Here is a 12,846-nt window from a genome sequence, read left to right as displayed (position 1 = left end):
CCTCTCTTTTAATGTTCTTTATTCCATAAAAAGGGTGTGATTGTGTAAACAATTTTAACTACTTATTTACAGTAATCTATCTAAATCGTATTAACAAATTTGATTTGTTTTCTCAGAAGGGTTGGGGACTTTGGCTTCTTTTTTTATGTTACATGCAGCTAGGGGCATATCATCTTTGTAAGTTAGGTGACAGTTAGAGTAACAAAAATGACTTATGTTAATCATTTCTTTATTAGTGACGACTGGAAGGTATTTTAGTTGTAACGCATTTATATTAGACAGAGAGATTCTCTTTTTACTACTACAATAGCAAGAGATTGGTATTGTTAATTCTCTTTTCAATCCCTTTTATTCAAGTGTTAGTAAACTGGGCTTAGCATTTATTCTTAGCCAGATAAACATAAGGTAGAAACTCTTATAAGATAACTAAGAGTCAGGTTGTATATGTCAGTAAGAAATTCTTATGTGTTTCTTATTGAGCATACTCAACCTGACTCTTAATTATCTTTTGATCTGTCTTGCATTAGCTCGTGTATTGAGATTAATCCCTCAATATCACTATATAATAACTTATCGTGTCTACCAAACACCCTCACTATTATGCCTTATATGTTAATTCCATCTAATCTCATTGATTATTCTTATGGTAAACCACCATAAAGTAAAGGGTGAAAGCCATATATGCTATAGCTAGTTAAAATGTAATAAGAGTTATGTTGGGCCATATTTGCCTTAAGCATGTTTTTTGGAGGCAACTAGAACTAATTCCCTATGTGTATTTCAGTGTGGAGTCACCTATATAATTTTGATGTATTGATAATAATTTTTTACACTACATCAAATTTATAGTCTTGATAGAACTTTATTTTTTTATAATATATTGTAAGATAGAACTTTGGGGCTTCTATTTACACGGAATTATTGATATTGGTATCTCACATGACTCTATTTATATTGTAGAAATTGGATACAACACTATTGGTAGTGGAGGAGTTGCATTGTAAAATCCATGTAATTGTTGACTACTAAGTTGCATTCTTTGCATTACACAACCCATAAGTTATCATTAGAGAATTCTCTCTAACTACCTTAACATAGTGGGGATGTTTCTCCTATAACAAAAATGAAAGAAAAATCATTAATTAATTCATTCAAATGTAGAATGTTTCACTCATATTGCCACAAATGATGTAGACAATGTGTTTGTTTGGCCCAAACATTGTGTACCTCTAATGTGTGTTTATGGTTTGCACTCAAAAGTAAATAGTGAAAAACTTATAATTTATATGTACTTAAGGATGTACCAACAATAGATGTTCACCAAGATGTGTTGGCATAATTTGCATGATTATTATGTACGTCTTGAAAAATCTAGCAAATTGCTCAGTTTGTTGCCTTGTATCCATATATTGCTCAAAACACCACAACATAAAGCCATATAAATCTATGTTTCAAAAGAAAAGAAAAACCATAAGCGTGTGCTTTCGATATAATCATTCACATACAGTGTTACTCATTGCCATGTGCAAAAGAAAAGCTCACTTCAATCACAAGAGACAATGCTATGTACAAAAAAAAAAAAAAATGGTCACTACAACTCACAACTCTCAAACAAAAAACTATTGTTACTTATATATAATATGTAGTTTGGAGAAATAATTGTGTTTACAATTGATCTTTACCCTCTTACTCTTTGAAACCTGTACAACATGAGAGATCATGAAAAAATCACATACCTTACTGCAACACCCATAGTGGAGATGGCCATGAGAAAAAAATTGTGTTTGTTGCCAGCCGTGATCAATCCTCGTCAATGCTAACTGATGCAAGACCACCAATCAATCTTCACCCTCAAGCTCCTACATACACGATGATGCATCAGCCATGAGAAAAAACCTCATGCTAGTGCGCAAGTAAAAACCTTGGCCACAGTCATACGTGCTCAAAAGATAAGCCAAGAGCTTGCAAAAGAATGTGCCAAGCAAGAAATGGGTGGCAAACAAAAAACAGCAAGTAGGCATACCGAAACGCAAGCGATGTGTGCAGCGGCAGAGAGCAAATACAAACCTTATGGCTAGAACTGTGAGATACTGCCTGAGCTTAGTTAGCACTGCGCAAGCACCGTGAGCAACGCAAGCAAAACACAGAGCTGTAAACATCCACAACACTGTGAGATCCCTGTAAGCGCTAGTGCTGTTTGAGATTAGATGTGATTTGCAAAACACAAAGAGACACACCTAGCATCGCATGCCCGCGGCCATGGCGCCAGCTCAAAAGCCACCTGAGTTGCATTAGACAAAGCACGAAGATCCCTAGCGACATAGACTTGCATGCAGAAAACAGCATTGTTTTAATGCTTAAGGGTAAAAATAAGTTATTTAATCCTAAGTTTATATAATCTTTTTTCTTAAGGAGCCAATTTTTTTTGTTAAAAGTTGCAGATGTCTTTAAACAAGAACCTTTTTTGCCACAGGACTTTCCTCTGCTTCTTCCTGATCACCTCGCCTTCGCTTCAAGCTCCGCTCCAAAAACATCTCCTTCGTCTCCAAGTTGGCTTTGCTACCCAGCACCAAACTGGACAGTTCTGGCTGTAGCGCGGAATGCTTGACGACCCATGGATGCTTCTCAACTTCGTGGACTGGCAGCCTCTTTCTTGGGTCTAAGTGGAGCAACTGGAGAATGAGATCTTTGGCTTCGACGCTGATGTTTGTCCAGTCGCCCTGGAGTATAAACTCCCCGGACAAGATCTCATACAAGACAATGCCCACACCCCAGGCATCCACCATCTCGTCATACTCCTTATTAGCCACCATCTCTGGGGCATTGTACACCTCCGTCCCGACCTGGCCTCTCATTTTAAATGATTGTGGCCCCTCGCTCACCCAAGACAGTCCAAAGTCAGTTAACTTTATAGCGTCAAACAACTTCTCCTCAAACCCTAGGAGGATGTTGGCAGTCTTGATGTCCCTGTGAGCTATGCCCATGTCGTGTATCTTGCCCACAGTCCTAGCCACCTTTTTGATCACTATGGCTGCCTCATGCTCACTCAGCCTCTTCTTGTCACTCAACACGTCTTTCAGTGAGCCCCTGCACAACTCCATGACAAAGTGATAATAATCTTTGTCCTTGAAAACGTCCACCAGTTGAACCACACCACTCTTTTCCTTGCTCTTGGACAGTCTTGTGAGTGCTCTGATCTCCAGTTCTGCTTCCTCCGGATCTCCATGTGGGAGATCAATGTCGATGGGCTCCTTCAGATCATAGTCTGTGATTCTAGTCGACTTGCAAGCAAACAAGTGACCATCAATCTTTCTTTTGATTTGGTAGACTACTGCTTGGCCTCCCCTACCCAGCTCCTTTTCCACTGAGAACAAGTCCTTTATGCTTGTCTTGTTAAACTCCATTGCCTCCAAGGACCGCACCAGCGCGCTTTGCTTGTCCATCGATCTCTTTAATGATAACACCGCTGCCAGTTCGCCTACGCGCTTGTAAAGTAGCTTGTGATCCTCTACCGAATACGGATGCTCATCGAATTCTTTGTCCACTTCTGGCAAAGACCATGGCCATCTATCAGCCCCTACCGAATACAGATGCTCATCGGCTCTTACTATTCCTTGTAATTCTTTGTCCACTTCTGGCAAAGACCATGGCCATCTATCAGCCTCTACCGAATACAGATGCTCATCGGCTCTTAGTATTTCTTGTAATTTTTTGTCCACTTCTGGCAAATACCATAGCCAGCTATCAGCTTTTACCGAATACAGATGCTCATCGGGCCTTACTATTTCTTGTAATGCTTTGTCCACTTCTGGCAAGGACCATAACCCAAGCGCCATACCCTTGATTGTTTCTTTAGCCCTAGTCTTGATGCAGAAAAGCTTATAGACATGAAAAGGTAATCAAAAAGGAAAGTTCATGTGGGTGGAAAAGGCTCGTTTGGGACGATGAAGAATTCTCGGCCCGAGGCCGGAACAGCAACAGCACAAGAAGAAGTCTGTGCGAGAGAGATTTTGGATATGGAGCTTATCCTGGAGAGGAGATTTATTCGCAGATTTTTTGTTTTCCAGGAACGCCCCAGGCAATCCAGCTTGAGAGGGCCATAAGACCAATCAGGTTCTCATACTCCACGATATTTCTTCAAGCCGTTCCTGTTACGAGATGGTCGCTCAAAATTGCCGAGATTTTTTCCAACGGAGGAGTGGAGTAGACCTGTCAATCCCTCCAGGAGATCGTTGACAATGCTGCTGTCACGAGGTCACTGGTTCTCGCCTTCGTTCATGTAGTCTCACCATTCCCTGTAACAAATGATCGGTAACGTAAGAAACAGTTAAGCAAGGACAAAACCACGAACCCTGCGAGCTGCCTTGCTCATTTGCGTGGCCGCCTTGCTAAATGCAAAAACTAAACAAACTCCTCGTTCCTACTGTAACACCCAAGCCAAGAACCTGGAAGAATGCAACATATGAAACAGAACCTAGCAACAAAGAAAAGAGAACACAAACCTTGTAGAGTTCGTGAAGCAGCTGGCGAGTATAGTGACGCTGTATGATTCCTAGGATTGAGTTCCAATTGGCCATGGGATGTGCCAACGTTAAATGACGAAGACGAATGTGCTCCTTCCACATCGGCCAAAGCTATCAGACGTCTCTGTGGGATTGTAAGAGTTAAACATGCTTGCTTTACAGCACGAAAACAAAAGAGAATACCTGTACCAACGATCCTGTCACCCAAAGCAGGGACTGTGCAGCTACACCACGGCTCTCCTTCGGAAGCCAGGGAATGCTTGAAAAGCTGCACATAAGAAAAGGGAACTTTCAAAAACAATGTTCAACTTGCAAAGAATCTCAGTGTTTTTACCTCACAATAAGCTCCAGCGGGTCGATATGAAAAGCCTCAACGTAGACCTTCCTCCTCTGCTTAACAGAGATGATGAGCTTCTGTGTCGGACCTTTCGCAGGCTCTACTGCGCAATTATAGGGCCATGTTTGGTTCCATCGTCTCGACGAATCTCAAGCTGCTCAGAACGTTTGAAGAACTACCCCATCCGGAGCGCTGTAACTTGAAAGACATAGATTTCTCGGTTCCCGTAGTAGACCCTCCAACAAAAAGACCTTTGAAAAGTCCCAACAGGTAGGTTAAGTTGCGTTCTTCCAACTGTAGACGCAATGGAGCAATGCTGTAAGATAACACATTGTGAGAGATATCACAAGGATCGCACAACTCAATACCTCAAGTAGATGCATTGGTAGCAATGAACCGCGCCGATTGGATGCCTGCATTTTGAGACAATAGCAGAGTGCGGGTTCTCGCTCTTCTCCTGTGCTAACTGTCGAGACGAGTTCCATTCACTGCTTATTATGCCTCTCATCAAGATGCCCGAAGACTTCGCGGTAGAAAGTAGGACGGGATAAATGGCATGGCGGAGTTCGTTGTCGACTTGGAGCAATCCGATTTACATTTTCATCTTCTGCTGAGTTTGGAAAAACTGCAACTCAAAGCCTCTTGCTGATGCCAACGCAAGTTCCTGCCAATGATTTTCGAGTCATAATCAGCAACGATACACATAGAGCAGTACCTGACAAGCGTGGTTGCACTAGATGCCAGTTTCAAGGAACAATCTTGCGAAGAACCCTTTCTGGAATCTCTGAGAGATTCTACTATGCGAGGATTTAGCATTCGTAAGTCCGGTATGGAGAAGTAAGTCGACAACGCTAAGGACCTGATAAATGCAAGTCAAATGAATAGATGGATATTACAAAATTGCTTACTCTTTGCATGCAAAGTAACAACAAAACGGCCCTCTCGTTTTTGTAAAATCCCACACGAACCATTTGATCGCAAACAGTGATATTAAATTGTATTACAAACCTGTCCAACTGGATGGACGGATAAGACTTGACAACGTCCAGTGGATATGTTCCAAGAGTTCCTTCGTCTGGAACCTACAACGGGAATGCTGAGAGAGATACTAAACGTGAAGACTAGAAAGGTTTACCTCGATGACAAGATGTGGAGGCAGGCAAGGCTCATCCCAAGTATAGTCACGTGAACTATAAGGCTGCAGCACGTTCTCAGTTTTCTGGCACTTCTTGTGGTAGAATCTCAGCTTCTGATATAAAAACAGAGAACGTAAACACAGCTAAACACGAAAGAAGCCAGCATAAAAACCTCCTTCGAAAAGTTGTCGATTCGATAAGGCATGAACCTGTTTCATCATTTGTCACGATGATATAGAACGTCCCGAGCCTGTCATTTCCCGAACCAATGCTGTCACCCGCAGCATTTGCGTCGCTGACCACCACCCGAAGCATCTCTTTCACCAGTCAAATGGTTGTAAACTTTAACTTGGGTATCTCCAAGCCGATCAAGTGAAAATCCGCCAGACCAATCCCAGCCGTGCTCCCGCAAAGGCAACAGGAGAGTTCTGCACAAGAAAAAAATGATAAGTTTCCATCTACACTGCAAAATGTTATGACCTGGTTGTATCACTCCAGTGGACGTTAATGTTTTGTCCAACAGCTAGGGGATAAAAAATATCAGTGCCTTGCTGCTTAAAACAGATATCTTGTCGAGATGTGTTTGCCAGAACAAATCTGAAAAAGAAAAAACATTAGAGTTGACGTGATAATGAGATTATGCCTGGTTTACCTTGGCCTGAAAGTTACGGTTTTAGTTTTCCCTGAACAGCTTCCCATTGCAGGGATAGAGGTGATCGAAACAACGTATGCCCCTTTACCAGTCGGTTTGGGAATGTCTATAGAAGTATTCCCACCAGGTGGTTCGAGTAGAAATGGTTGCGACCAAAATGGTGTGGTAGACTCCAGGCCAGCATTTTGCTTTCACCAACTTCGCGAGTAGTTGGAGAATATATGCGTGCAAGCGGCAGAACGGAATCATTGCAATGACTGTCAGCGGCTACTGGTGATGTTTGTGTCGCTGGAGTAATAGTTTTGCACGAAGGCAAGTACGAGAGCATTCGGCCAGTGGAAGTCGCGATAAGTGGCTGTATACCCTGAGCTTCCGTCGCAGCTGCCTGTGCCTCCGGTTGCTGTATGTATCAGGCTCTGCTCTTCGGCGACATGTACGTCCACATCCCCGTCCAGAAAAGATAAGTTCAACCCGCTGCAGTAAGGAACGATCAAAGAGAGTCTGCGTGCCCCGCTTCCGTCACCTTATCAACCCGTGCATAAACGGGAAGACCTGACCAATACAATAAGTTAGACCAAGAAAAGGATACAAACATAAAATTCACCTGAAGGATTTCCGGGATCAAAGACGGTCATTTCATCGTCGACAGGCCTTTCTGTTCTTTCCCCTCTATCTCTAGATGCAGCGCGTTCGAACTTTACAGTTCTAGGTAAGAAGCTAAGATAGTAGCTTTTTTTGTTCAGGTCATGCACGACGTCCACCTCGTAAAAGAAGCCAGAATCGCCCTGGAGTTTTTACCAGCAAATGTTATATCATTTAAGCTTGTAAAAGTCAAAACATACCTTCGGGATGGACGTATGAGCATTCACTCCAGCACCCCTTTCGACGATCACGTCCATGGCACATGGAAGACAATTCATATAACAAGCGGAGCCTGAAGCAAAACGTTCCACATCTTCCATCTCTGAGGTTACTTGAAGCTTGTCTGACGAAGACTTTGAAGCATATATTGCAGCCGACACTTCCGTCTCCTCCACACTGACGCAACAGCGGAATGGACCTTGGCTGGGCCGAGATGGATAGCAGACAAACGGTCGCTGTGACGCCGAGGGATAGTTCGTCGACATCAACTTTCGACAAAGGTTGTGCTTCGCTCCAAAGATAATCTTTATTGGAGGGACGCCAGCTAATGCGGCCTGTTTCTGCCAGATGAACAGGGAGCGGGATGACTTCACTGGGAAGAATCGGGTTCATTGTCTGGAAACAAAAAGAAACAATCAGGTTTCAAAGAACGAAAATAATGGCCTCACCTTCGGAGCAATGCCGAAAGGTATTTCCAGACGAACTTCCATAGGAACAGAGGCAGATTCGGGACAGTAACCTTAACAAGTAAAAGAAATAAAGCAAAACGAGGAAAACTTACAGTCGAATGTAATCTTATAAGCTTGCTATGATGTTGAAGAGAAACTTCAAGCACGGCATGCGTGCTGAACTGCTTCCCCTCGTCGCTTCTGTCGGTTTCTTTGCCCGAGAATGAAACTTCGAAAGCTCGGCGGCCAACTAAGGCGATGGCCAATTTTCTTTTGTTCTGAAACCCGGCTGGAGATCCAGTGCGCCTCTTTAAAAAAACATAGTTATAGATAGATTAAACAACAGAAATACATATCATTCTAACTCTGAAAGGAAAAAAAAAAAAAAAACGTTAGAGATCTCTCAATTAACTTAAAAAATACTTACAAAGAGTGCGTTTTTTCTTAGCAGCACGACAAGACGCATAAAACCCCCGCAGCTCTCTTGTAATTTCGTAGTATTTGTCTTGAAGCTGCTTCAAGTGCGTCACATTTTTGAGAATTCCATTTGTTGTAGTCAATCTCTCAATGACTTCCTTTAGACGCAGCTGAGAGGTTGTATGCCTTGGGTCCACTGTCTGAAAAAGCAAATAAAGAAGTGTAAATTTTAAAGAACTTTAAATGTGTTTTCACTTGCAGCTTTAACTCCTCCAAGTCTTTTAGTTGCCTTTGCATTTGGGCCAGGATCTCCTCCAGAAGGATTTTCTGCATAACACTTTAACATTAAAAGTTTAAAACATTTTATAGTACGTTGTGTTGGGTTTCTTCATGAATGCTGATAATCCTGTCAGCCGTTTGGGCCATCTTCTCACTGTCCTTCATCTCATGCTTCATTAACGCCCAGATACCTTGTGATGTTGCCTCAATCCCTGCCTTGATATTTCGTTATTTGAATTATTTGAGTTGATACTTATAGCTACTTTTCTAGGCTCAAAACTCCTCAGAGGAGCTTAACTCACGTTGTAGAATAGCACAGACATGTCACCTAAAACCTCCACAAGGCTTTTCAGGTACTTGAGTTGGAGTTGGAGCTTCTGCTGCTCCTCAAACTCCTCCAACTCCTTCACCTGCAGCTGAAATGAAATCATATATGAGCTTTCCTGGAACAAAATGCCCTGGAACAAAAGCTTGCTTCTTTCTGTAAGGAAATTTAACCCTTACCTTTTATACTCCAACGTCTCTTGCTTATATATTTTTATCCACCTTTACCATCGGCATCCTCTTCACGCTCGTCATCACACTCTCGGTGATACTGGGGTCGTGCCAGAGCCAGTCGATGCTACTCCACGGATCATGGGGCGAGATCATCCGGGCTCCTCCTCCTCGTCAGGAAGAAGCCCGTGGGAATCTCTAGACCATCCCTGATCGGCCTGAAAGCACCGCTCACGTCCCAGTGAAGCTGGAGTGTGTCCTGTGGTGCAAACCTTGTGGAACATTTGAAAGCGGCTGGATCATCACTCCTCCTCCTCCTCCTCAAACTGCAAGTAACATCGTTGGAACTAACTAAAAAGAAAGAAAACTACGACAAGACTTACACTGGCTGATAGAGTTGGGAGAGTTTGTTCCCAGTTTTCTCGCTTACGCCTTTGAAGCGATACTCCCATTTCGCATCTTCTCGGGGCTCATACCATCTCCATTGACTGCAAAAGCATGCACAGGTAAACTCTGGCGATTGCTAGCAAGAAAACACACACCTCAGGAAAGAAGACCTGGGCTTCTGTCGCGAAAATTGGTGACTTTGTCGATCTCGATGGAAGTGGCACAGTTCCTTGTGAAAGGAGAGGAAACAAAAAAAAAAGGAAGCAAAGAGTTTAACTTTCCTGTTCAAGCACCAAGCACAATGACAGAACGTACCTTCCACCATGTCTGCAAAAACGAGGAGATGAAAGCTCTCTTTTGGATAAAAGCGAAAGAGAAGCGTAAAGAAAGTCACACCGACCATTTGTGAGAAGTTGCATTGGAGGCTCGAGCTCGTCTGCGCGCTGGAAGCGAGCCTTGGCCCTGTTGATAAACTCCACTCTATCAAACATTGACCTGGATCTAGATCTGCTGCTACCCCTGAGCAAGATCCTGCTGGATCTAGATCCTGCTGCTACCCCTCATCTAGATCCTGCTCATTGACCTGGATCTAGATCCTGATCCTGTGATTGACCTGGATCTAGATCCTGCTGCTACCCCTGGATCAAAGGCGACCTAGTCAGGATCCTTGGATCTAGCACCACCGAGAGGGACTCCGCCGAGAGAAGCTGGGACTCGACAGCACCCACCTCGCGAGCCTGAGACTCACGCCACGGATCCATGACTGACTGAGCGAGCGCAAACAGATCGATCGGGCCGGGGCTACATGGCGGTGACAGCGGCGCGTGGCAATGCTCGCGCATTCGCCAGGGTTAATCCTGGCCCTCCAAATTCGAATCATAGAGTCCCCATCAACGGTGGTAGCAGCGCTTATCCACCGGCTGGGCCGGTCGCGCCACCGACAGCAGCCGGTCAAGCGTTCCGGGATATTTCGCGTTACAAAGATCGGAAAACTCGTCATATCACCCATGAAAGTTAATGTAAACGCTAAACAATTATGATCCTCCCCACCAATCTGGCTGTGCATGATACGATAACTCCACTGCTTGCAAGTGGAGGCATTGGAAACTTAAGAGTTATTCTCGGTTGCCACCAAGGAATCAAGGGGATTGATTTCAGTTTGCCTCATGTTATGTCTAGAGCTCCAGCTCTCCCGGGTAAGCTCTGATTTGATTCATTACTTCTATGTAACTTATTTTGGATTCAGGAGATGTGAGCAGTGATATGTTTGCTAAAGTTCCACCGGGTGATGTTATTTTTATGAAGGTGAGCTTGTGATTTGGGATATGAAACACTCATATTTGATCTTTATATAGTTTATTTTGCACGATTGGAAGGATGAAACATGCATGACTCTGCTGATCACTGCCGAGTAGTGGAAAGGTGGTGGTACGCATCTGGCACAACCACAGCTTTGGCTCTAGATTTGCACTTAACATGGACTTGCTAGCAACATGCTAGCTTATGTTGAAGGGAAGGAGCTAACCTTAGAAGAGTTTAAGGCGCTAGCAAATGCTGTTAGTTTTGCTCAAGTCAAAGTTGCTCTTACTATAGATTTGTGTATTCTATAGATTTTGCATTTAGAAAAAAGCCTGAAATCCTTTTAATTGGGAATGAAGCTGAGCGATTTGAAGGGTATCTTCTTCATGCCTACAGTATTGAGGTTGAATGCGCTCTTTGTGTTATTTATATCGTTCTTTTCTCGAGTACTGGAAGTTATTGTTCCTCGTTAAATTATTTAATACGACCATAAATAAGCCTTTCCTAGAGCTTCAACATCTTATAAAGGTATAAAAAAACTCCTGTTTTTTTTGTTGAGCGGCAATATCCGAATGGAAGAAGAGGCCCAGGTACTATAGCAATTTGAGACACCGACGCTCTTGGATTTTCAGGTTGCGTTGCGGTCTCTTGGGGATTCTTTCACTTTTGTTTCTCTTTTCCCTTAACTGGAGCTTAGAACTTAGGGTTGGAGAAGCAAGAAGCAGCAAGCAAAAAAAGGGCCGGGAACAGCCAACTGAGAGAATGGAAGTCGATGGCAGAGGGACTAAGCTCTCACCGGCATCTAAGGCTGAGTCCCAAAAACAAACAGGCCTTGTACTGTGCTAAGAGTTGGATTCACAAACTTGAGACGTCGGGATGCATGCATGCAACGAAAACAGTGACAAGAATGTTAAACGCTTCCATCTCTCAACAATTGTGGTATTGATTTTGTATACTATTTGATTATCAAATATGGAAGACCATGATAAACTTGTTATTGTCATGAATCCGATCTCTCAACCAGATGGACACTTACGCGTTGGGAATTGTACGAAAGTATACCTTGTGCCGGTCAACTCGTCACTGCCTCCATGTCTCCACATTTCATGTATAAATTTGCAGGAGCTTGAGGCTCATTTGCAGAGGGTCTGGACGGTTCAGACAGTCATATTTGCGGATGTGGTGGAAATCCACAAGACAAGGAGAAGAAAAAGAGGAAGAGTTTCTTTCCGTACCAAGGTTCTCTTTTTCGTACGTGATACCCAGGCAGCACTGTCAAAAGCCAGTCAGGGGATCGCGACTCGCGAGCAGAGTCTTTTGTGTGAGCGGAGTGAAATTTGCGATTGGATAAAAATGGCAGCGAAGGAGGAGGATTTGGAGGAGAAACCTTCGCTGCTGGGCCGCATCTCGCAAGCGGTCAAGGAGAATTTCATGGCATCGGCGGTAAGAAACCTCTTCTCTTGTGGATCCTCCAAGGTGGAATCTACTTCGCAAGAGCGAGGGATTAACACCAGTGTGCTCATGGCGAAGAAAAAGAAGAAAGAGCCCATCTCATCGCGCGGTCCTCCCAGAGGCCCAAATTCAGTCGTGTAGAAACCAAAAGAACAGGAAAAACTACTTTATCTCTTGTCGTAAGCTCAGAGAATATTCAGGCATATTTTGGAGTATATTCTAGAATTCTAATTGTGAAATATTAAATATTCGTCAGTTTGGATCAATAATACAGCATACCATGTTGAAAAACATTAGTATTTTCTCTCTTATAGTCTTATAAAAGAAGATATTTTGCTGGGTGGTCATGAAAGCTTACAATTGTGCTGGTGGGTATTTCATGTTGTATTTATTGAGCTTTATACCTTCAAGTATTTAATTCGTAATTTTGATCAATAATACAGCATGCTATGTTAAAAAAACTTAGTATTTTCTCTCTTATAGTCTCACAAAAAACAATTTTCTTTTGCTGGGTGGTCATCAAAGCTTACAATTGAATCACAAGAAATGAATACAGTGT

At 43.1% G+C, this 12,846-nt stretch overlaps 2 protein-coding genes across 11 annotated transcripts in view; both read right to left on the bottom strand.

Moving 5' to 3' along the window:
- LOC9659853 overlaps positions 1-10,387 on the bottom strand; it is a 40,738-nt gene extending 30,351 nt beyond the window's left edge. Inside the window, exons 1-19 of one of the 10 annotated variants that reach the window (XR_002990406.1) lie at positions 9,852-10,387; positions 9,692-9,765; positions 9,533-9,637; positions 9,159-9,475; positions 8,386-9,070; positions 7,491-8,324; positions 7,253-7,433; positions 6,649-7,200; positions 6,477-6,593; positions 5,996-6,424; positions 5,769-5,942; positions 5,576-5,719; positions 5,229-5,524; positions 4,858-5,176; positions 4,707-4,791; positions 4,503-4,647; positions 4,352-4,445; positions 4,210-4,295; positions 3,764-4,148 (exon numbers count right to left, since the gene is read on the bottom strand). Coding sequence is in view for 1 of the 10 variants with exons in the window: in XM_024660439.1 (XP_024516207.1) it covers positions 9,289-9,475; positions 9,533-9,637; positions 9,692-9,765; positions 9,852-9,863; positions 9,937-9,939 (381 nt within the window). In the remaining 9 variants the exon portion in view is untranslated. The other 9 variants (XR_002990403.1, XR_002990400.1, XR_002990401.1 and 6 more) reach the window with 9 other exon arrangements.
- On the bottom strand, positions 1,817-3,735 carry LOC112341020 (calcium-dependent protein kinase 14-like). Its single transcript, XM_024660372.1, has 5 exons — positions 3,720-3,735; positions 2,460-3,634; positions 2,238-2,325; positions 2,068-2,149; positions 1,817-1,859 (listed from the first exon to the last, which is right to left on the bottom strand). Exons 1-5 carry the CDS (start codon positions 3,733-3,735, stop codon positions 1,817-1,819), a joined length of 1,404 nt encoding a protein of 467 aa, XP_024516140.1.
- Positions 10,388-12,846: the final 2,459 nt, after the last annotated feature.

This window comes from Selaginella moellendorffii, unplaced genomic scaffold (genome assembly GCF_000143415.4).
Source record: "Selaginella moellendorffii unplaced genomic scaffold, v1.0 SELMOscaffold_74, whole genome shotgun sequence".
Taxonomy (NCBI): domain Eukaryota; kingdom Viridiplantae; phylum Streptophyta; class Lycopodiopsida; order Selaginellales; family Selaginellaceae; genus Selaginella; species Selaginella moellendorffii.
Note: the sequence above shows the minus strand (reverse complement) of the source record. Positions and strands in the feature narration are given on the sequence as shown.